Consider the following 25,081-nt stretch of genomic DNA (forward strand, 5'->3'; position numbering starts at 1 on the left):
GAGCTAATATTTATTGACCACCTATTGCATGCCAGACCCTCCTCTAAGCACTTTATATGTATTAATAATAATCTTCACAGCAACCCCATGACTTAAGTAATGTCATTAGCTTCATTCTACACATGAGGAAACTGAGGCAATATGCGCAAAGCCATACAGTTGTTGCGGGTTTGAGCTTCACAGCCCATGCCAACAACCACCCTTCTCTCTACCTCCTAGAACCTCAGACTTCTTCACACAGAAGCTCTTCTTCATTTTCACAGCAATTAGGAGGAGGAGAAGGAGAAGAGATGTAAGTTGGACTTGCTAGAAGTTACGGACATTGAGAATAAGGCTTTTTCAGTTATCAAAAGCCTTGGTGCCTGTCCTGTGCAGTCCGGATCATCCTTTAGAGGACCCATAGCTCAGAACCCCCCCACCCCAAGTAAGATAAAAAAAAAATTTAGGATGATAGTTTGAGTGATATGTCTGGGAACCTGGGCCATTTTTATGAAATCACCGTTCTTTGCCAATATGATTTTTGAATCCTTTCTGAGAATTAAAAAATAAAGAAGCAACCCAATGTTGTGGAACTGTCTGTGGCAGATGGTTATTTCAGCTCTAGGTGAGTCTTTGTTGTGACATTCTGGGACGTGGAAACTCTTGCTTTGGGTAATCATCTGTTATCTCAGCAAAGTGCCAGCTAGGAATTATTATACCTATGATGGTTCAGGGCAGTGATTTTTATTTTATTTTCCTAGAGAACAGCATATAAACTGTTTCCACTTGAAATCTGTGTGAAATATTAGAGGTTCAGTTTTAGGGGGAGATTTTCTTTCTATAAAGTTTTTGGCTTTGAGAGTGATTCCTGGCATAGAGGAATCCATACTTGGAGTCCAAGTGCCATGGTAGTGAGTAGAAACAAGAAATGTGACAGTTCACTTGAGATTGGGAACTTAGAGTGGGAGAGATGAGATGAAATTTAGACTTTAAGAACAAGTTAGCCTTCTTCTCAAGGTTTGACATCCCCATAGCTTCCCCTGGTAAATACAGCAATGCACAGTTAAACCATAGCGTTCGTTACCAGCCCAAGTCCTGAATTAATTTATTTTGTGTTAATTAAGTTTATAATTATATAGTAAAACATTTACTTTCTCCCTCAAGAAATTGACTGAATCTTCTGAAGGGGCTTTGTGACTGTAATTTAGGTGCAATTAGCCAGTTAAATTTAGTTAGAATTTGGTTCATTTAGCTGCTGCTAGAAGGTTCTAGACAGGAGGAAACGTGCTATGTCTTGGAAGCTCCTTTGGATATGAAGAGACTGTGTGACCAAAGGCTCTCCTCTGGACTTGGAGCGCATAGCACAGGCCTCTTGTACAATTGGAAGCAGGAAATATATCAAGGTATTTAGATATTAAGATATCTGAAAGACTAGCAGGTAATTACTATCTGTGCATATTCCTTAGTTATGAAACTGTGGAGTCTTAGCATCTTAGTCATCTAGTGCTGCAATAACAGAAATACCACAAGTGGATGGCTTTAACAAACAGAAATTTATTTTCTCACAGTTTGGGAAGCTAGAAGTCTAATTGAGAATGCCAGCTCTAGGGGAAGGCTTTCTCTCTCTGTTGACTCTGGAGGAAAGTCCTTTTCTCTTTTGAGCTTCTGCTCCTGGGCAGTCTTCATGTGGCTTGGCGTCTGTCTTCCCCAGTCTCTCCTTGCTAGCTCGCATTTAATCTCTTTTATATCTCAAAAGAGATTGACTCAAGATACACCCTATACTATTCCTGCCTCATTAACATAACAAAGACAAGTCATTCCCAAATGGGATTCTAACCACAGGCATAGGGGTTAGGATTTACAACACTGGGACACAAGTCAATCCATAACACTTAGTATGTGTGAATGAAAGCAAAATTCTTTTGCAAAAAATGTATTTGTGATACCGGAATTGGAACTGAAACCATAGATTGGTTCTCGGACATTTTCCACCATGGATATGAAATCCTTAGGATTTGCCAGCATTCACACTTAGAGTGATACCACCAGCGAGCAGCCATCATTTTGGTTGGGAAAGGCGCCTTACACGGTGAGAGTGGTTCAAAGAGAGACGTGGCCACCCCATCCAGCTGATAGCTGAGATTCCATGCAGCTCTCCACCAGCGTCCCCGGGATTTTCTCAGTTTGGAACACACTTTTACAAGAGTGTGAAGTTGGAATGTTTAAGAAAGTTTCTTTCCGTGACTTTTTACTTCATAGCCCACGACAAAGAATCTACTTAGATCTATGATTTAAAAATGCAGTTGGAAGTAATCATTTACAGTGACCACTGAGCACGCTGTGGATATGGTGGGATTTCACTGTTCATGACTGGAATGGAAATCTGGAAAGCAATAAGGCACAGTTATTCTAGTAAGTAGAAGACCCTGGGTGGTTTGAATGGTTAACATGCTCGGCTGCTAACTGAAAGGTTGGATGTTCGAGTCTACCTAGAGGCTCCTTGGTAGAAAGACCTGGTGATCTAAAAATCAGCCATTGAAAATCCTATGAAGCGCAGATCTACTCTGATTCACATGAGGTCACCATAAATTGAAATAAACTTGACAGCAACTCAACTAGGTTTTTTTGGTTTTTGTTTTTATTCTAGTAAGTAGCACAAGAGTATCCTGGCAATGGATCAGGGGTTGGTGGAACGAGGATTCATATCCTCTGAAGTCATCTTGGTTCTTGAAGTACTTATTCTAGGTGAATCAACAGAAGTCTTTGCTTGGGAAAGGAAGCTTGAGAATTTTTGCCCTACAGCTGAATTATACAAAATGGTTTTAAAAGACACGTTAGATTACAGACTAGAAAGCCCTGTGGGACAATTCTACTCCATCACATGGGGTCACTCTGAGTCAAAATTGACTCAATGGCACTTAATAACAATGACAACATAATTAAAGTGTGAGGGGATGTTATGATTTAATTGTGTCCCCCCAAAATGTGTATCAACTTAGCTAGGCCATGATTCCTAGTATTGTGTGGTTGTCCACCATTTTGTGATCTGATGTGATTTTCCTATGTGTTGTAAATCCTACCTCTGTGATGTTAATTAGGCAGGATTAGAGGCAGTTATGCTGATGAGGCAGAACTCAATCTACAAGATTAGGTTGTATGTTGCATCAATCTCTTTTGAGATATAATAGAGAATATCGAGCAGAGGGGAGGGAGACCTCATGCCACCACGAATGAAGAATCAGGAGGGGAGCACATCCATTGGACCCAGGATCCCTGTGCTGAGAAGATCCTAGATCAGGGGAGGTTGATGACAAGGACCTTCCCCCAGAGCTGACAGAGAAAGCCTTCCCCTGGAGCTGGCACCCTGAATTTGGACTTCTAGCCTCCTAGACTAGAAACCCTGGTGGCCTAGTGGTTAAGTGTAAGGCTGCTAAGCAAAGGGTCAGCAGTTTGAATCCGCCAGGCACTCCTTGGAAACTCTCTGGGGCAGTTCTACGCTGTTCTATAGGGTCGCTATGAGTCAGAATCAACTCAGTGGCACTGGGTAGCCTCCTAGACTGTGAGAGAATAAATTTTTGTTCGTTAAAGCCATCCACTTGTGGTATTTCTGCATGACTGTGTAATTCATGAGTGAAACATGAAATTAAGTTAAACAAAACGTGGTCATCTATCTTTATGTTTGCATATGTAAAATGGAAGCACCACCACCAGCAACCACCCCGTGCTGAGGAACTTGTACGTAACGTCTAGTTGCTGTGGACTTGATTCTGACTCATGGGGACCCCATGTGTGTCAGAGTAGAACTGTGCTGCACAGGGTTTTCAATGACTGATTTTTTGGAAGTAGGTCATTAGGCCTTTTATCTGAGGCACCCTGGGGACTTGAGCCTCCAACGTTTTGGTTAGCTGCCAAGTGAGTTAAGCGTTTGCACCACCCAGGGACTCCATGGACACTGTTAGGTATTTATATTAGTTCTAGGCTTCACAACAACCCTACATGTTAGATTTTTTTCATCTCTACTTTTGAGTTGGGTAACTGAGGTTCTGAGAGATTCTGGACTTGGCGAGGGTTACACTGCTCACGTGCAACAGAGGCAGGGCCTAAACTCAGGCCTGTCTGGCTTCTGGCTGCTTCTTGCTGTGGAACCAGCCAGGCAGCCAGCCAGCCAGCAGGAGGTTTCCTATTAGGCACGGCTGTGGAAATGAACCCTTTAGCATAAAACCGTCAAGGAAGATAAACTTGTGGGGAGATCGTACCTAGTAAAATTCTGATTTCAATGGCTGCTGTAAGCAAAGTTCTAGAATCATGTATAGTTAAATGATGGCTGATAAATGGCTATAATTGTGAAGAACAAAAGAAAAACTCATTAATAATCCAGCCACTCCTTCCGGGCACATGGAATTACACTCTGTCCTTTCATCTGTGTGACTTTTTTAATTTTTACTGTTTTCATGTAAGGCAGTGCATATGCCTCATCACGTCTGTCTTGGAATACCTCTCTGGGCTTTATGCAGATGGTGATTCCTGCTTTAAACTGGTAGGGTGTGTAGTCTTACAAGGTAAACAGCCTTTCCCTTTTAATCACTTTGACTTAGCAAAGAGCTTCCTCTAAGTTTTGGAAAACAATCCTTAAAATAATGTCGGATGTTTAGAGAGACTAAAATTTCATTAAAAAATGTCTAGAGTACATTGTTTTTCCAGTGTCTTGGTTCTGATTGATTCTTTGGGTGGCTGCGATAATTCTTAATAAAGCGGTTATATTGGGTGCACCATAGTTGGGACTATGCAGTATTTTATTCCATTGTACCTGGAGTCACTATCAGCTAGGGCCTACTCAACGGCAGCTATTAAATTGATATTCATACCTTATTTAAAGAGGAAAATAGTGTGAAACCTGCTGTGTGTGTATGCAAAAAATGCAAGCTCTTTAAAATGCAGAGTTTTCTTCATGTTTAAAATCGCACATGAACCAAAGAATGATGAAGAGACTTGTTGTATTCTGACATGAAGGAATCAAAAGTAGAATCTTCCTTTCAGAAAGGGGCATTGTTGTGTAAAACCACTGAGATTGGCACACTTCCAGCTTTTGTAAGACCTTGCTGATGTGTTAGGACAGTGGGGTGGAATCTCATGGCAGCTTGGGCCTTTTCCAAAATCAGCTCTTTGATTGAATAAAAATGTCAGTAACCACAGAGGCTTCTACAACTGTGGGGAGAATGTAAGTCAAGTCTGGGGTTCTGTTGGCTGCCTCAGTCTGAATGCGTGTAAGACTGTGGCCCTGGACCAGGCTTTACTCTTTTAAAGTTTCCTGTTGAGAATCTGCACTCAGATTTACCGTTTTATGAGGCTTTTCAAGATGGGTCACCTACCAAGTGTTCAGAGCCTGCACTGCGATTTGTCAGTTCTGCCAGAATCCTAGAGTTCTACCTGGTGCGGAAGCACTTTAGGTGTGTGGGTCCTGTTTGGTGACATGTATGAATGAGTACTCTTTCAGACTGATGAGCAATTCTGGGATATGCCCCTATACACCTTGCTAGATGCATTAGTTTCCTGTTGTTCTTATTAGTCTAGTCAGTTGTTAGTCTAGTCAGGTCTGGCCCATAGCGACCCTGTGTACAATAGAACGAGCCACTGCCCAATTCTGTACCATTCTCACAATCTTTGCTATGCTTGAGCCCATTGTTGCAGCCTTTGTGTCAATCCATCTCATTGAGGGTCTTCCTCTTTTCTGCTGATGCTCTACTTTACCAAGCATGATGTCCTTCTCCAGGGACATGTCCCTGCTGATAACATGTCCAAAAATACGTGAGATGAAGTCTTGCCATTCTTGCTTCTAAGGTACATTCTGGCTGTACTCCTTCCAAGACAGATTTGTTCTTTCTTCTGGTAGTCCGTGATATATTCAATATTCTTCACCAGTATCATAATTCAAAGTTATCAGTTCTTCTTCGGTCTTCCTTATTCATCGTCCAGCTTTCACATGCATATGAGGCAATTGAAAATACCATGGCTTGGGTCAGGCACACCTTAGTTTTCAAAGTGACATCCTTGCTTTTCAACACTTTAAAGAAGTCTTTTGCAGCGCTTTTGCCCAACCTGATATATCAACAACGAAGTATCACAAGCTGGGGTCAGAAGTATATTGTCTCACAGTTCTGGAGGCCAGAAGTCCAAAAATTAGGGTATTGACCATGTGGATTCCTTCTGAGGACTCTGAAGGAGAGCATCCCCCATGCCTCTCTCCCAGTTTATGTTGATGACTGGAGGTCTTTGGCATTCCTTGGCTTGCAGCTGTATCTGCCTCAGTTGTCACACAGTTGTTTTCCCTCTCTCTGTCTCCCTGTGCTTCTCCTCTTTTATATTCTTTTTGGCAGGCACAATTCAGTCTATAGCACTAGGAGAAGAGATGATCATTGGAGTTTAAGTTGGATATGCTGCCAAAGGGACAGATCAGGGACTTCTTATTTCTCTTTACGGAGAAGTGTCAAGTAATGCCCAGGTAGACTTACCAAGGCCAGGATGATCACGATTCCAAACCAACATCCGTAGATACCAGGAATGCGAAATCCATCCACAGCTACCCTGCCAAATATCCCATTCTCCTCTCAGGTACTGTGGAGAAGATGCAAGTCTCTTCCTAGTTTTAATTCTTGGTCTAGCTAGCTCACATCTGGAGGTAATGTCTGGTCTTCTGCTAGCAGTTGTTCTGGGGAAAATAACACCAGAGAAAAAGGACATGTTTGGGTGAAGTTCCTCCTCCCCTCCCCATATTCTCCACCTGTGTCTGAGTTTGGACACATCCACATGTCTAGATATAAGGCTGAGGCCGGGGGAGAATCTTTGAAGACTGGAGCGTCCTCTGCCTGTGTGGGCATAGACGTGTGTCTGCAGAGCCATGGAAGTGGAGCTGCGGCCCCACCACTTTGGTCTTTGAGCAAAACACCTGGGCAGCGGGTGGTTAATGTCCTTGGTAGTGAAGGCTGGACAGTGAGGAGGCAATGCAATAGCAACACATGGGGAGGGGAAACCACCTTAGGGCTCTGGAGTCACCACATGGACTTTGCTGTTAGCTGCCGACTAGCATGGCAACCCCATGCCCAACAGATTGGTTGTGGATCAGACTGTTTGTTTTAGTCCAGAAGCTCCACTGAAACTTTTTCAGCATCATAACAACATGCAGCCCTCCAATGACAGATGAGTGGTGGCTGCGCAGGAGGTATATTGGCTGGGAACTGAACCTGTATCTCCCGCATGGAAGGCCAGATGTTTACCACTCCATCCCCCATGGGCTAAACCAACCAACCAAACAAACAAACCCTTTGCTGTCTAGTCAGGTTGACCTCATAGAACTGCCCCATAGTGTTTTTAAGGAGTGGTTGATGGATTTGAACTGCAGGCCTTTTGGGTAGCAGCCAAGCTCTTAACCACTGTACCTCTGTGGCTTCCCCCCTCCCCACCATGGGCTAAACTCCTTGAAAAGCCTTAATTTAGTCTTGAGAGCACTGACTTTGGCAGTCTCACCTTGCCCACTGCTGATCATAGATGGCAGCATACTTCCAAAATGTTCATTGCCAGACAGAATAAAGATCTTGTGTTTTATCTTGAATATTCAAATAATTCAGGCTTATTGTAGCCAGTTCCTGGGGATTATCAACATCACCTATCTTTGTTTCGCATTTTGGAATACTTGATTCTTGGCTGAGGTTTCATTATCTTTTGCACTTAGCTAATTAAAGTGGAGGAGCCCTGGTGGTGCAGTGGTTAAGCACTTGGCTGCTAACCCACCAGCCGCTCTATGGGAGAAAGATGTGGGTGGCAGTCTGCTTCCATAAAGATTACAGCCTTGGAAACCCTATGGGGCAGTTCTACTCTGTCCTGTAGGGTCCCTATGAGTTGGAATAGACTTAATGGCAAAGGTTTTTTTTTTTTTTTGTTAGTCACCTATTTGGGAGCCCTGGTGACACAAGGGTTAAGCGCTGGGCTGCTAACAGAAAGGTTGAAAGGTTGGCATTTCAAACCCACCGAGTGGCTCCATGGGAGAAAGATGTGGCAGTCTGCTTCTGTAAAGATTTACAGTCTTGGAAACCTTATGGGGCAGTTCTACTCTGTCCTATAGAGTTGCTATGAGTCAGAACTGACTCAAAGGCAACGACTTCGAACTGATTAATTAAAATGGAGATAGAATTTATAAGGTGCCTCTGTTCAAGTGAGGGTAATTTGTTTGACCTGCTTCCTGCTTAATTGGAACCACTTGTGTATCTGACTTCTAGATTTTGCAACAGCAGGCAGGGACACTGCACAAAGAAGTCCCCCGATAATTGCTTTCTTAGAGAAGATCTAAATTGCTAAAGATTTTCAAACTGTTTTTGAAGCGTTGGTTAGGGTGCCCAATGAAAAAGTGTTACTCCAGGACAGATTTTATGTTTACCTACTCTCTTTGTCCTAGGACCAGTTTAATATGGGGCTGGACTTATATCCCTGCTTGGGAGCCTTCTTATCACTATTTTTACTCTTCAGTAACTGTGGGCACTCTGCTTACATGCTTGAGGCCTCCGTGAAGTACATCAACAGAAACTCCTGCTTCTTTTACTCCTCTTCCTGCTCCTCTTCCTTCCATCTCTTGCTTTTCCTCTTCATCGTAATCCTGATCATCATCAGACAGACACTGACTCATCCATGGCCATGTCTTTTCCCTTACTTGTTTTGTACATCATTTACTTTTCTAGAAATTTATTCCCAGATCTATGTTGGTCTGTGGCCCACAGTTTCAGCCATAATTGGGCAGAGTCAAGCAACTCCCATTGTGCATGTCTTAGGTTTTTTGCAAGTTTTAGGTAGTTACACATTGGTTGAGTAATAATATTCATGCCATTTACATCCCATTTGGACACTGTAGGTTCAGCGTCCTGGCATCATATACCATGAAGAGCCACTGGCTACAATATTTTGGCAAAAATAAATTTAGGCACAAAATCTATGGTGGCAGCAGAAGATGTATATTCTTGTATAATGGAATATATGTACATTGTCATGCTGAATATTTGAGTCACTGGTCAGCTTCTCTGGACTCAGAATATCTTTAAGAAGATGTTATTTCCTCTACACAGAACTACCCTATAGATTTTGTAATTTGTGTTAATTGAAGTGACCCAGAGGCTAGGCAGACACTACAGGAGAACAGCAGATTGATTTGGGTGTCTCAGTGTGGTTGTAGTGAAAGTCTCTGAGCACCTCAATGCCTCTCATACTACAAACTCCATCTTTTCTTTCTATTTCACTGAAAGTGTTTTTAGGTGATCCCTGGATAGAGACAATGGCGTCAGTGTTTGGATCTGCTCCCTGTCCTGTTTGAAATCTCCAGAATAGTCATTATTGAGTCCTTGGATACTTGTCATCACGCCCTGATGGTCAGAACACATCCTTCTTAGAATTATTGAATTTTAATTGTGCAATAACTTTGGCTTTCCTTACATAGTCTAGGATTGCCAAGAACTTTGTGTTTCCTCCTTTAGTTTTCAGATCACAACTAAACTTCATATTGCAAAGTAAAAATGGAGCTTTTCCTTTAGAATCCTTGACAGCTGAGCACCGTCAGCCACTTATTATTAGATTTTCACCTCCAGCTAATAAATGGAGAGTAATTTCCTTTGTCCCACTCCCACGCCCACTGTAATGTTGATAATAGTGAGAATTAGACTAAAGCAAGTCTAGCACCTTTCCTCCAGGAGCTTAAAATGCTTCAGGATGCACTCACTGGGTGTCCATATGTCTAACTCGGTAGACTTCAGTATACTTCTGAGTAAATATGTGATTTTGCTCAGGAAGCTTTGGAGTGACTCGGTTTACTTAGTTACCGACGAGAAACAATAGATCCTGCATTGTGTCGTATGCTCCCCCCCCCCATTTTTGTTCTGTTGTTGAGTACATCAAAGTTCTCCAATACAACTCAAAATTTAGACATCCCTGGGTGCCACAAACAGTTTGCACTCAACTGCTAACCTAGAGGTTGGCAGTTTGAACCCACCCAGAGGCGCCATGGAAGAAAAGCCATGACGATCTGTTCATGTGAAGATGACAGCCAAGAAAACCCAGTGGGGCTCAGTTCTACTCTGTAACACATGGGGTCACCATGAGTTTGGAATTGCCTCAATGACAACATTGAGTTTTCCGTTTTGTTTTGTTTTTATTGTGAATCTGAAAATATATTCAGTCTCTGGTACCATGTGAGACAGCACTGGGCAGGGAAGATGTGCTAGCATGCTCTCTCTGCCTTCCAGTAGCTTGCAGTCTGGGGCCTGGGGAAGCACAGAGAAAGGAAATACAAGTGTAGAAAAGGTACAAAAGAAGGTCTCATGAGTAGAAGATGATGTTGGAGAAGTTCAGAGGAGGGTGAACTGAATATTTGCAGGAGAAGTCCCTTGCCCTGGACCTTAAAGAATGGCCAAGGCTTCTTTCTATAAGTGTACCTGGCTCCTGTGGAAGGAGACCTCAGGAACAGGTAATGTGTATGGACAAAGAACATTCTTGGAAGCCAAAGGAAGGTCTGCTGGCAGTGGAGGGGGTGGTTAAACAGCTTTTTGATTGAGCTCAGAGAAGAAAGCAACAGGACCTGAACTTATGTAGTGGGAAGTTTCTGCTACAGGTGCAGGTGACACCTTTATAAAGGATAGGCTGACAGTCCAGAGGTTCTGGGTTTTGATTTCTACCCTCTTGCGCCATTCTTGGTGACCTTGGATGCATCAGGGCTGCCATGTGGACCAGGGGAAAAAGCCTATAAGATAGGAAAAGCAGCAAACAGCAAGGGACAGTTAGCACAACACCCAGCAGATACTAAGTGCTCCACAAATGTCAATTTAGGACCCCCAAAAACCAAACCCATTGCTGTTGAGTTGATTCCGACTCATAGCGACCCTATAGGGTAGAATAGAACTGCCCCATAGGGTTTCCAAGAAGCGCCTAGTGGATTGGAACTGCTGACCTTTTGGTTAGCAATCCAACGCCTAACCACTACACCACCAGGGTTTCCCAACTGAGGACACTTGGTGTTTAATTAAGCCCAGGTGCTGAAATAACGCAAAAGTGAAACCTAGATCAAATGTGATTTTGTGATGGGAATATTCTTAAACCCACTCTTTTCTAGCATCTCATGTTATGAGAATGCGGGAGTTCATTTTTCCATTTTACCTAGTAAACATTTTCCAGAAGGCTCAGGAAGCATCCACATTGCCTTCAAATGAAGGTGAGTAGCTGCATGGGTACCCTGGCCTCCACTGTTTGTGAAGTGGCTCTGTGCCCTGCAGACTCCAAAGCTGGCAGTTTTCCGCTTGAACTCTCCAAATGACAAATGTGATAAGATTTGCTTTTTTAGATAGCAGCTGCATCTTTCTTCCGTTCCTGTCTCTTCCTTTCAACTCAGCAGTTTTCCTTTTTGCTCCGGATAAATTGCTGTTAATTTAAATGTACGGCGGGGCCCCTGCCATTTTATGGCTGATTGCTTCTGAGTAATAGGAGGGAAATGTGGGCACTTTTGAATGTAAATAAATCTCAATGGGTTGGGAGCCAATGGTAAAGAAAGCTCAGGGCTTCACTGACCTTCAAGGCTCCCTTCCCACCCCCACCCCACCCCCATTCTTTCCCTTCCAGATCCTAAACTAGCATTTAGCAGAGATTGAGTTTTAGGCCACATCTGTTCTTTCCTGCTCTGCTTTCAACTTTACGTCCCATCTTCCAGAAGCACCTGCTTCCCCTTTATTCCTCCTTAGCTCAGCTAGTTGTCGGTAGCGAAGGCAAAGTTTCCTGAAAGTCATTTCTGATAAAGGAACTAGTCTCACGGTAACTTTTGCTCCTGCGCGTGCACCATCGGAATGCCGCAAATGCTTCAGAATGTCACATTGTCAAAATATCCGTATTTCAGGCTCATAAGCTAGACAGCTCGTTTGGCTGCTAAACGCACAAGATGTTCAGCCATTTGTTGTGGTCTAAAAACTTTTCTGCTCACTAGGAGAAAATAATCGTCTATTGTTTGATATCATTTTGTGGTCCTCTCTCGAGACTCTTGTAACCTGAGAGGGCAAAAGTCATGAGGTAAATTGGGGCCCTGATTGAATTTTACTGTGAAGCTCCGGCTACGTTTTCTTATAAAAACTCGTTGCCGTTGAGTTGATTCTGACTCGTAGCGACCCTATAGGGCAGACTAGAACTGCCCCATAGGGTTTCCAAGGAATGGCTGGTGGATTCGAACTGCTGACATTCTGGTTAGCAGCTGAGCTCTTAACCACTGCACTAAACCAGGACCCCTTCTTATAAAAGGGTCGATTTTTAGAACTAATTTTTCAACGTGCGATAGGATTTCTTTAATGTCTGAACGGTGTGTGAAGATCAAGGATATCAAAGAGAAGGCTGACTTGCCTCCCTTCAGGGTGGGGTGGTGGTGGTGACAGTGTGAATACAGACACTACCTATCGCTTAAGATTGTAATAAGCTGGCTTTTCCTCACAACGAAGATGTCGCTTGGGTTTTTACGGTGGCTTCACTTGTTTTTACGGCTTGGGTGTCCCGGCAGATGTGTCATGAAAGCCAAGCAGAAGGATGCTGCAGAGAGTCACTGGACATCTGGCTGTTGTTCTTGTCGTTATCTGTCATGGAGCTGGCTCCAGCTCGTGGTGACCCCATGTGCAACAACACAATGCTGCCCGATCCTGTGTCAGCTTCATGATCGTCGGCATGCTCAAGTCCACGGTTGCAGCCGCTGTATGTTTTGAGTGCCTTGCAACCTAGAGGGGTCGTCTTCCAGCACTATATTGGACAATATTCTGTTGTGACTCATAGGGTTTTCATTGGCCGATCTTTTGGAAGTAGATTGCTAGGTTTTTCTTCCTAGTCTGTCTTAGCCAGCCCACCATGGATAACCCTGCTGGTATTTGAAATACTGGTGGCATAGTTTCCAGCATTATTGCAACATGCAAGCCACCACAGTACAACAAACTGACAGACGAGTGGCGGTGACATCCGTTTAAATATGGGCAAATGCAGTTGCTGCCTGGGAGAATGGCAATCCAAGAGTTTGCATCTAACAGAGCAAATGGCGTTTCCCAGTTGTAATAGTTACAGAGCCTGGAGGGGTCTGGAGGAGGAAAAGGGCAAACGGAGGCAAAGAGTGACCTGGTTCTTGCTGTGGACGCTCTGGCATCTGTAAACCCTTAGAATTTCTGAGCTGTAAACCCACTGGTAATAAGGCTTGTGCTAGCAGTTTAATCTGTTGTGTTATTTTCTAAAATCAAATGCCCTTCAAAATGAAATGGGCTGAGAAACTACTATATTGAATCAATAAATCTTTTTTTTGTTGTTTTGGAAGTGATGTCTTCTGTTTGTATCACCAAATTTCTCCTGTTTTTATTGGCAGACTTGACATCCTAAGATTAATCTTGTTTCAGAGGGAAAGAATTTAGGTTCCACCCTCTTAAAACCCTGAGGAGTAACTAAGGTGTTTGGTTTGTTGACTTGGCCTGTGTGTCCTTTTTGCCACAGAGCACTCTTAACCTAGTGCTGCTTACGTTTGCCTGGAGGCTAAACATTTACAAAGAGACTAGAGAAAGACACGAAGGACAGTTAATCAGTGCCGCTTCCTAAATTCACCGTGCTTTGTGGGTGAATAAACTCATGAAGGATGTTTGGTGTCCGTACTGAGTTCTTTTTCTCAGAGAATTGGAAGGGCAGGAGAGAGAAATGCCACGGGAACTGAGCTCGTAGACTCTGGGAGTGTTATTGTGAATGATGGTACAGATTGGTGGTGGTAATTACTGCTCAGGAGGCAGATGACACCAGCACTTGGCAGACCAGACACCAGGTTGAGGAAGATGGAGAGTCTAGAGAGTTCGGTTTAGAAGTGTCTTCCAAAGCTGAACATGAAAATGTCTTGGGGGTTTCTACTTCGTCATCTATTTTGTCATTTATGAATTTGATAAAGAGCCATTGAAAATTCCGCACGTGATTTTATGTAACAGAATTCTTCCCCTTCCTGATGTTTCCGTAGGCAAGTTTGGAGAGCTAGTTGTGCCCTCCTTTGTACTCTGGGGGTACTTTTCTCATGCCCTCGCCCCCACCTCAACCCTGCACAGCAACCTGGCAGGTGGTTTAAAAAAAAAAAAAAAGAAAAAAAACCTGTGGCCATCCTCTAGATTCCAATTTATAGCAGCCCTATAGGACTGCCCCATAGGGTTTCCAAGGAGCGGCCAGTGGACTTGAACTGCCGACCTCTTGGTTAGCAGCCAAGTTCTTAGCCACTGCATTACCAGGGCTCCAGCAGGGAGGTTAAAGAATCACAAATCTTGGGTCGCAACCTGGACTCCATATGTACTAGCTGTGGACCTGGGGCAAACCACTCAGGGCTCGGCTTCCTCTCCAGTGAAGAGGGAGCCATAATAGAACATATGTCATAGGGTTATCGTGAAACTGAAAGGGATGATTTGGGCAAAGAGCTGAGAAGAGGGCCTGGCACAAAGTAAATTAGCTGCTTATTTGTGCAAATTACTTACCGTCTTTCTCCATCTGGTAGACAATGAGGCATTTGAGATCAAAAAGCTCCATTTTCTCTATTTTTATATCACGTCTTACAGTGTCCACTCTTTGGTCAGTGTACAATAAATGTTTTCAGGATCAATTAATATTAAACCCATTGCCATTGAGTCAATTCCAACTCATAGTAACCTTATAGGACAGAGTAGAACTGCCTTATAGAGTTTCCAAGGAGCGCCTGGTGGATTTGAACTGCCAATCTTTTGGTTAGCAGACATAGCTCTTAACCACTATGCTACCAGGGTTTCCTCAATTAATATTAGGTTTAATATATTATTTGTTTTGTGTATATATATATATATATATAATATGTACATATAAGATATATTTATATATAATATATACACATATGATGTGCAATATACAATATACTGCATGCTGTCTGCTATATATGGTACATAATAGGTATTACCTGGAGGTGTGTATTTGTTGTATATTTGGTATAGTGGTTAGTTAACTTTAGGCAATCAATTAATTATTTAGTATCGGGATTCCTGAAAAACCATCTAAATCTTTGTATGATCCGCTATTTCACTAGTCAAGGGTGGCCAGATTTCTTGTCCTCTTGCTAAGCCATCAATCAGCTATCGCAGAGATAATTTGGTAAAATTAGGCAGGAAAAGATAATCAGGGCTTGGGTTGATGTTTGTTGCTGAATTTAATCTTTTTCCCTTATATAGCCAAATTATATGAAAATTCTTCCAGGGTCATCTATATTGTAACATCTCTTTAAATTAAGATGTTAACATTTGTTCCAGTTGTGAATGGAGCTGCCTGCAGAAATCCTTTGCAGTTTTCCCCTCCCCAGGTTTCATGCACCATAAAAACAGCCAGTTTCAAGTTTAAGTTGCTCAATGAGATGCACCTTTCCTCCTGATTTCTGTTTTTTTTTTATATATATATATATATATATATATTGTGTTATGTTTTAAAGTGTATTCCATGTTGGTGTCTTATTTTTGATGTTTATTTATTATGTTCTTTTGAAAGTGATTATACTTGTATGTTAATTTCCATTGGTTTTTCTTTTGAGCATGACTTATGTTTTATTTTGTGTTTCTTTTAGGTTTTGTTTTGTTTCATAAGATCCCACTGGATGGGTAACTGAAATAAAGGAAAAAGACAGAGAAAGGGACTGTGGTGCTTGTTGGTTGATGCTGTCCTCTAAGCTGGACTCTCGGGAGTGGCGTTGGCTTATCCCCAAAGTGCTGCTTGTCTGGGGTTTTCTGTTAGCTGTGGGTGGTGTTTGAAGGACAGACAGCGTGAAGCCTGCATGTATGGTGAGCTCTTTGGGTCCCACCAAGGCACAGGCAGCTAAGCAGCAACTCAACTAAACGTCTTACCTTAACGCTTCTCCTCTGTTCTGACAATGATTCAAACACGAAATCAAAATGAAATTCCATTGGATTGTGCTTCTCTTCTGAAAGTTGTGCTGTGTGACCATGCTGGAAATGTACTGATTGTTATTGCTTCTGTTTATTAAAGGTGAACTGCAAAGTTAAAAAAAAAAAATCTAAATTTAGTGACAGGTGTTAAGTACATACTAAACAATTTAACCTACGTTAACACACATTTCAACATCATTTTCTGTTCTTGCATCTATACTGAATTCAAAGGGTTTGGCTTTTCCATCTACCCACAGTATATACATCATCTCCTTAGATATTACTGAAAGGTTCTTTCCTTTACTGGCAATAAAGGTCCACACTTTTGCCTTAGAGTTCAGAGCCATGAAATTATAATAATTTCCTTAAAATGAATCAGCAGGCAAAAAAAAAAAAAAAAATTTTTTTTTTTTAAGTGAGAAGAAAAGGAAGAATAAGCTAGGCTATTTTTTTATATAGATTGGTTAGCTTAGTCAAAGTCAGTTTCAGAAAAACTAAAGTGTGAAACATATGCATATGGTGAAATGACAACCTGGTCCCTTTTTATTTGCCCTCTGTGACCCACCTGCCTTTCAGAAGTTTGCCCGGTGAGAAGGCCGCAGCATCCCACGCTGTTTCCTTTACAGAGCTACAGCTTTTCTGCTCTGCAAAGGCCTGTGAGCGGAATGGCTGGCCTGCTGTGAGCAGGAGGGTAGGTTCTAAGAAGGGTAGTCCCCATACAACATACTGCCCTACTGCTGGGTTTGCAAGGGCAGGAAAGCTCTTCCTGACCCCAGCAGCAGAGAGGTGGCAGGACGCTAATGAATATGTCCTTTATAACGTCCAGCTCCATTGCAGAGAGGGCAGCCTTGGAGCTACAGATGCCTGCATACCCTTGGTCTTACCTGTGGACACCTGTTCCACCCACTTCACCAGGACGGTGACCTTGCTAAGCTTTGTTCAGTCTGTGCGGACAGTGGCATTCAGTGGCCCTGTTCTGAAGAGAGGTTTGGCTGCCCCCATCCCACCCCTCCCCACCTTACCACTTCCTTGTTAGAGGACCCCAGAACCAGGCTTGGAGAATTTCCCTTAAAAACACAAGCAGCTCCGACTGCTAAACATTGCACACATACACCATGGCTGAATTGGAAACTTACTGAGGTTTTTTAAAAAAATGCCTTTTTTTTTTTTTTTTCCTGGAAATAGTTGTTCAAGTTTTGCAGTTCAGCTTTAAGGATTTATAGCTTTTTAACTAGTCCAACATGTTTGGAAACATTATTCTCAATCCTGTGTAACCAAGGCATTAATCTTAATAAACCAGGATCGATTTAGGCATCACTTGATATGAAAAGAGTATACATGATGAATGTTTTATATTGTCTTCTACATTAACCACTAAATACGTTACTGCTGGATGTAGACATGTCACAGAGACCTATGGATTACAGCATCGAACTTGGCTACTCCATACTCATGCCACAAAGAGGGGCAGTTTCTCCCATACTTAAACAGGCTGCCCGTTCTCAGAAGTTTCCTTTCCAAAAAGATATTTGAGTGGCCCTCAGAGTGGGAAGGTCTGAATATTCTCTGAGTCCCCATTTTCTTGCTTGCTGCCAAATGACAGTTCCCATCACGACTTAGATTCTGATCTTTCCCAAAGGTGTTGGTTTACAAAGAGGCCAGCTAATTGCAGAAATCCTGACCCCTGAAAGAAAAATGAAATTCGAACTGAGCTAGGGAGGGCTTGTCAATACAGCAAAGGTTCTTAAGTATCAGCCATTTGGTACAAATCTTTTTTTTTTTTTAAGTTTCTCTTTTATTCCATGAGCCATAAAAAGGTGGTGAATCGTTTAAGGACTATCTTGTAAGTTTCCCAGACCCAAAAAGGGGGGAAAAATGTTCTCAATAGCTAGAAGGGTTTCAGGGTAGATTTTTGTTTTAAAATGGTGAGGAATGGACAGATAAGGCAATTTCAATATATCAAAGAGCAGTTGACATTTCCTAGGAAACGTTGAGAAACAGCAGGCGATTAGAAAATTGTTTCATATGGTTCTTGTGTTCTTTGCTTTCCATTTTTTTAATCCCGAAAGACCATGATCAGTAACACAGCTTCTCATTTCTGTTCTCTAGACCACCCTCTTTCCTTCTTTGTTTTTGTACATCTCCTATGAAAAATCTGTTTAGCACTGCCTAATGGCTCGCATCATGTGTTTTTGCAGCATTAAGGGCAGACAGGCAGACTTTTTGCTGAAATCAGGTCTGTCATCCTAAGACAAGGATCTCAAACATTGGCACTGGGGCAGGTATCCTAAATGAATGGAGTGGGCTGGTGGGTAAGCGCCTGCTCCCCCAGAGGGTCAGCCGCCACCCAACCTCTGCCAACTTGTGCCTCACAGGAATGTGAGCCCAGGCTCCCAGATATTCAGACTCTTTAAGAGAGACCCAAGACCTGAATTTTTATGTGAAGCATTCCTATTTTTAAAAAGTTGGCTTAGTTATTTTTAAAACATTATGTAGGCCAACCAAACATGTATGTGGGCTGCCAGCTTGTTACTGTTGTCTTAAGACTGTCATTGTTCTCTTACTGCATCCCATGTCTTTGTGTGTGTGTGTATGTGTGTGTGTAAACTCGTGTTTCTTTCTCCCTGCCATTGACGTTGAGAGCTTGATTTCAACAAGCTTAGGGAACTGAGTTCACAGCCCAGCATCTCACTTACCTTTGCACCTCTCCTACGACTTCCTCCCAGCTGGTGAGCCTTGGAGTGTCCGACTACATGAGAACTATCTTAGCACAATATCTTCACACTACTTCCTGATAAGCCTGACTTCCGAGGGCCCAGAGCATTCTAGTAAGCTCTTCCTCCTGCCTTGTCTGACATGAATTTCTTTTCACTAGTGACCATTTATCCTGGCCCACTCAGGGTCAGCCAGGTTTAGGTAGGGAAAACACACAGCTCCAAGTTCACCAACCAAAAAAAAAAAAACCTATCGCTATCCAGTCCATTCCAACTCATAGCGACCCTACAGGACAAACTAGAACTGCCCCATAGGGTTTCCAAGGAGCGGCTGATGGATTCGAACTGCCCACCTTTTGATTAGAAGCCAAGCTCTTAACCACTGGGACACCAGGGCTCCCCCATGTTCACAAGTGTCCTTAATATATCAGTGTGGACACTGGTAAATGGAAAACAGGAGTGTGATCTTCAAGAGGTGTGGTTCAGGTTCATTGCCTTGTTTAACCACCCTTGGGTCCCATCCCATGGAGACCGTCTATGGCAGCTGAGATAGACTAGAGCACCCACCATCACCACGCCGTACATGGCCTCTGCCTTTAACAACAGCAAACAACATGAGGCTTAAGAAGGTTCTTCTCTCAACAGTAAAAATGAATCCCAACATACTGAAGAGAAAATTGATTCTGAGGTTTTCTGTCCTGATCTCCCAGCAGGGCCTGAATTCATTTTTGACCCATTGAGTTTTCTTTCCGGAAATATGCAGCAAGGATTATAACAGACAATCCCAGCCCGCACAGCACAGAGCACAACGACAAAGCTAAGTAGATAACAGAGGAAGTTTGCCTTTGGCTCCTAACTCTCCAAGCAATCCTGAATTACATCCAGAGTGCTTAATGCTTGCAGCGCCTCCTCAGACAGAGCAGAGGTCGTAATTACCAGCGATTTGAGGAGTAAATACGCATTGAAAAACCCTTTGCAGACGAGTTGATTCTGACTCATAGCGACCCTATGGGACAGAGTAGAATTGCCCCATAGGGTTTCCAAGGAGTGGCTGCTGGATTTGAACTGCCGACCTTTTGGTTAGCAGCCTGACCTCTTAAGCACTGTGCCACCAGGGCTCCAAGCTTAAGGAATTGTTGTTAGCTGAGATTGAGTCAGCTCCCAATTCATGTCAACCCCATGCACAATGGGAACAAGTGCCGCGTGAGGTACATTGGCTGAAGTGCAACCCGGGCCTCCCACATGGAAGCTGAGGCTTTTACCACTGAACTGTCACTGCCCCCACAGTCTAAGGAGTACAGGGCAGGAATTCAGTCTCTCTGCCGGGTGTGAGGGCCTGTGTGATGGAGGGGTTCCTGCGTTCTCTCTTTCCTTTCTTTTCTCTTTATTCTCTTAAAACCCCTGACTTTTTTGTTTCTTCTTATATCCTAAGTTGACTTGGTAGCAAACCGGTAGTTTATGTTTTATTTATTTATTTTTTGTAGCTTTGCATAACTCTAACACATGTGTTTTTTTTTTCCTTTCTTTCCCTTCATTGCAAAAATGGTGTCAAAGTACTAGATAAACCACTACCGTCGAGTGGATTCCGATAAGACCTCGCCAAATCTCCTCCCGCTCTGTAGTAGAATGGGTGGCTTACATTTCCATCAGCTTTGGTGGTTTCTATCTAGACCTGCTTTCTTGGTTCTAATCAGCTTCCCCTGCACTATGAGGGAATCTTGTTTCATCTTGTTTTGTCTAGAATCTAAACAGAGGGAGGGCAACTAAGAGAAGTGATTCCATGTAATACAGGGCTGTCATGGGGTTGCTGCACCCAGCCACCTGGGCTATACCTGACTCCAGGGTTACCATTCACTTCTAGTCTAGGTCAGTGGTGCAACTCAGTCAACTTGAATCCAAAGACAATAGGTCAGAAGTAGCCATTCTAATGAGTGTGTTCTGCTCTGTTTACACTAAAAAAGAAAACCAGTTGTTGTCAATTGGATTCTGAATCATAGCAACCCTAGTTGTGTCAGAGTAGAACTGTGCTCCATAGAGTTTTCAATGATTGATTTTTCAGAAGTTGATTTCCAGGCCTTTTTTCTGAGGTGCCTCTGCGTGGACTTGAACCCCCAACCTTTCAGTTAGCAGCTGAGCACATTAACTTTTTCCAATGCTCAGGGACTCCTTCACATGCCTCTAGCACCTGCAGACTATGTGAGGTTTATACTGGGGCACCTGGGAAGGTTAATGACTCTCCCAACTTGCAGGGTGCTGCCAAACTGAATTATCTCAACAGACTCCCCACCCCACAAAGTTGCATGCAAACAGCTGTCACACAATGTAGTTTTCACTTACCTCCTCCCACTTCCTTGTTTTGGTCTTCACGGACATTGGAACCTCCCAACAATCTGACTTTGACAGTGAGATCAATTGGAGTGTAATTCAGTCTGCAGTGCAGACAGAACGGTCATTGGTGAGCCCCACAAGATGGTGACATCCTCACCCCTCCCCCAAGCCACTGTCTGTGTCTAGAGTCTTGGTTTTTACACAACAAATGTGGACGAAGCAAAGAAAGAACAGAGATCTCCCATCACTTTTTTTTCAAGGCAGTCCATTTATACGCTGGGCATAAATGCATATAAAGTAGTCAGAGATTCCCAAGAAAGACAAAGCCTTGAGTTTCACCCATTTTGTGTTCAAAGCCATTTGCTGTAATCCATAGGCTGCCTGTGAATCATTCTCATGCCGTTTTTCCCCCCATAATTTTCCAGGTTTTAAAGCCATTTTTTCATGTTTCCTGTAAATAATGGATAATCATTTTTTATTTTATTTTTAAGTGCTGTTTTAACAATGTGGATAGACCATAAATGTACTTGCTAAAATCATTCTTTTTTTTAACAAGCCAATAAAGTTTTATAATTCATTTCCATGTGTCTTGCACTCTCTGTGGATCCTTGTACCACCCCACCCCCACCACTTCCTCGAACACATACCATCACCTGCGTGTCATTGCTGCTGGTCAAGACTTATGGGGGTTAGAAGAAAGGTGTGAGAAACCTGACTGAGAGCTTTGGGGAGTCCCAAACCCACTATAGATTCTAGAATAAATCACCCCCCAAAAAGAACTTTTAAAGTTTCTGTCAATGTGAATTATACATTTATTGTTTTCTGATTTTTACTTTCGAAATATTTTTATTGACTAAAAGACAATGTTAAAAAGGAAAAAAAAAAAAAGTTTAAGGGGATTAAAACAAAACAAAACAAATACCTTCCATAGGAAAGTCCGGTAGTATTCCAAAAACTTGGAATGACTGAGGTCCCATCAAGAGGTTTTACTAAGTGCTACGTGAGTTTGTGGTCAAATGAACGTGATGGCTTGTACTTTCATAGAAGGGAAAGAGAACAGAAGACAAGCAGACATATCGGTAAGGTAATATGGAACCATAATTGTTAACATGAAGCCAAAACTTCACTTCCCCTTGGTCTTATCCCTAGGCCTATCACACTGTCCTTTTCCCATTTTTTCTCCTTTAGGCTTAGAACCTAAAATAAGTTTTGGAGAACCCCGGCTTTGATTTGTTGGAGCCTGCTTTCACCTTCTTATAACCTTGAAGTGTTGTTATGAATTGAATCGTGTCCCCCTCAAAGTATGTGTTGAAGTCTTAACCCTGTCCCTATAAATATGATCCTGTTTAGAAATAGGGTTTTTCTTTTTGTATGTTAATGAGGCCATACCATTGTAGCATGGGTCCTAAACCTAATCACTTCTGAGCTATAAAAAGTACAGAATAGTCACAGAAACAAACACACATGGGGATGACAGATGACAAATGAGGGCCTGTTTCCAAGCAAAGGATTGCTGACAGCCACCAGAAACAGGGAGAGAGATCCATAGGAGGAATCAACATGGCTGACACCCTGATTTAGACTTTTAGCCTCCAGAAGAACTGGGACAAAATAAATCTCTGTTATTTAAAGCCACCCACTTGGGGTATTTTTGTTATGGCAGCACTGGGTAGCTAAGATAAGGGGTTTTAATAGAAAATGAAAATTTAGGGATTGATTAAAACAATCCGATGTGACCTAATGTATTGTCACGCCAAGTACACTGACCCTTTATAAGAGCCTCGTGCTTACATCTGGGGGCCTGTGCTTCTTTTACATGCCCTTCTAAATTTGTTGAGCTGAGAACAAGTTTTGTCTGCATTTGGAGGTTGTGTAACAGAGTGTTGGGGGCAGTAGGTGCTGGACCCAGAGGATGCAGATCTGAATTCCAGTGACATCCGCATGCTGTATGACCTCAGTTTCCTCCTTTGCAAAGTGAGAAAATGATCACAGCAGCAGCACCTAGCCCAGTGGGCTCTCGTGAGAGGTCAATGAGATGGTGCATGTAAAGCCCTTAGCACATTGCCTGGGGGACACTCAGTGTTGCTAATAATAATACTTAGGAGGATCTTCAGTTACGCCTCAGTACACGTCCACAAACCAGAGTCCTGTGCATCTATTGATCGTGTGTGGACTGTGTGCCTGCCAAGAATGGAGCCCACGTGAAAGGTAACTCCACTCATTGGGTCATCCTGGACATGGCCCAGACTGAGAAGGCCACGGAGACCTTTCTCTGGAATTATCACCATTCTCTTCATGGATCCTTCTCTCTGCCTGGGCAAATTTTCTACGTTGATTCTTTCTCAAATTCGATTTTGGTAGGATAAGGGGCTTCGGTTGGTTTGGGTCGATATTATGAGTTTGAACGATGCGCTGTGATTTGAGAATTCTCAAAGAAATAGCATTGAATGTCTTATCCCAGATATGACTGGCCTCTCTTATTCTCATTTGATTGGTTCAGAAGTTTTGATCATTTGACTGAATATTATATTTTCAATTATCTATTTAATCATCTTTGGCTAAGAATATAAACAACAATCCAGTTTGCTGAGCAATTGTTTAAAAGAAAAGAGTTGTTTCAAGCCTTAGAAATAACTGTTTACAAACAAGGAGTTTTAGTTAGCTAGATTATGTTTGTCTGCTTACTGAGGTAATTTCTCTTATAACTCTAGTAGGTAACACAGAGTTGGCCTCATTGGAAATACTTTGTGTTTGAAGTAATAAAATTTCATTTCTTAAAGAATGTTTTGTAATTTGGGGCTTTTTGTTGTTGTTGTTGAACCATTTTAAATTAGTGGCATTGATGTTTTACTTGTACTTAATTTAAAGCCCTTTTACCATTACAATCTTTTCTAACACAATTTGAAAGCAAAATCTGTCACAGGGTCTAGGAGGTAATAATAACACGTTCTGTGCTCTCGGAGGCCCTGGGTGGTACAAAATGTTAACACGCTCGGTTGCTGACCAAAAGGTTGGAGGTTTGAGTCCACCTAGCGGTGCGTAGCAAGAAGGCTCTGGCTATGAACTGAAAAATTAGCCGCTGAAAACCCTATGGAGCGCAGTTCTACTCTGACACACATGGGGCTGCCATGAGTCAGAACAGACTTGACGGCAACGGTTTTTTTTACAGAATCCTCACTGTATGCCGAGCACTGACTTAAGTACTTCTTGCATTCACTTGCAATCCTCCCAACAACCCCACAAGGCTGATAAGAATATTGCCTACATTTTAAAGATTAGGAAGCTAAGGTACAGATTTATCAAGGGACTTGCCCCAAGTTACCCAGCCCACAAGTGGTAAACACCAGGATTTGAATTCAGGCAGACTGGCTCTAGAGCTGTGCTCTTAACACTGCCCTATACAGACTGGCTGGGACTAGGGTGAAGCAAGCAAGTTGCTGAGGGTGCAATCTGTAAGGAGATGCTTGCAATCAGGTTGTGCAAATGCCCAGTGGTCACGCCTGCCTGCACTAGCAGTTGAGCAGAGATGATCCTTGTGGCAAAGCAGATATGTAAGGTGAACTTAGATCACCGGGGAGGCGCCCGCGGGTCCCAGTGAGCCCTCAGTTTTTTGTGCCACTGACAAAGCCCTTGCAGATCTTGACTTGCAAGTGTGTGGCACGGTAATGAACTTGGCACATGCTTTTTAAATTTTTTTCTTATGAAATGGAGCAGTTGCCTGAAGTATGCATTCAGTGCTAATTAGCTAGTGAAAACCCCAGAACATGTTTGATTTGTCCATGGTAACTGAAGGTGGATTTGTTGTTTCTGATGGTTCTAAAGTGAATTTTCTCATCCATCTTGGACTTTAGTACTTCCTGCTCATTTGGCATCAGGCCTGACTCCCTGATGAGTGATCTGGAGGGAAATCACCTCGGTGGGGCTGGCGGGGGCGGGGGGGTTGGGGAGAGCGTGCATTTGCAGACACACCCTCCACCCCCCTGAAGAGAACCCAGACATCGGAGCAAGGCGGCTGAAAATGCCGGCACGGCTCCTTGCCTCGGAAACACCAAGTGGCAGACGTGCATCTGAGCAGCTCAGTCACATGGACACTCCTGTCCC

General features: G+C 42.9%; 1 protein-coding gene across 8 annotated transcripts in view; it reads left to right on the forward strand.

Annotated features, from left to right (window-relative positions):
- NTRK2 (neurotrophic receptor tyrosine kinase 2) overlaps nt 1-25,081 on the forward strand; it is a 447,441-nt gene that overhangs the window by 154,844 nt on the left and 267,516 nt on the right. The window contains exon 14 of one of the 8 annotated variants that reach the window (XM_049895355.1): nt 15,620-21,761. The exons of the other annotated variants lie outside the window; for them this stretch is intronic. Within the exon in view, the coding sequence (XP_049751312.1) occupies nt 15,620-15,657 (38 nt within the window). The 3' untranslated portion in view covers nt 15,658-21,761. Of the gene's footprint in view, nt 1-15,619; nt 21,762-25,081 lie in introns of those variants that run through there. 8 annotated transcript variants of the gene reach the window in all.

The sequence above is a fragment of the Elephas maximus genome, chromosome 9 (assembly GCF_024166365.1).
Source record: "Elephas maximus indicus isolate mEleMax1 chromosome 9, mEleMax1 primary haplotype, whole genome shotgun sequence".
Lineage (NCBI taxonomy): Eukaryota > Metazoa > Chordata > Mammalia > Proboscidea > Elephantidae > Elephas > Elephas maximus.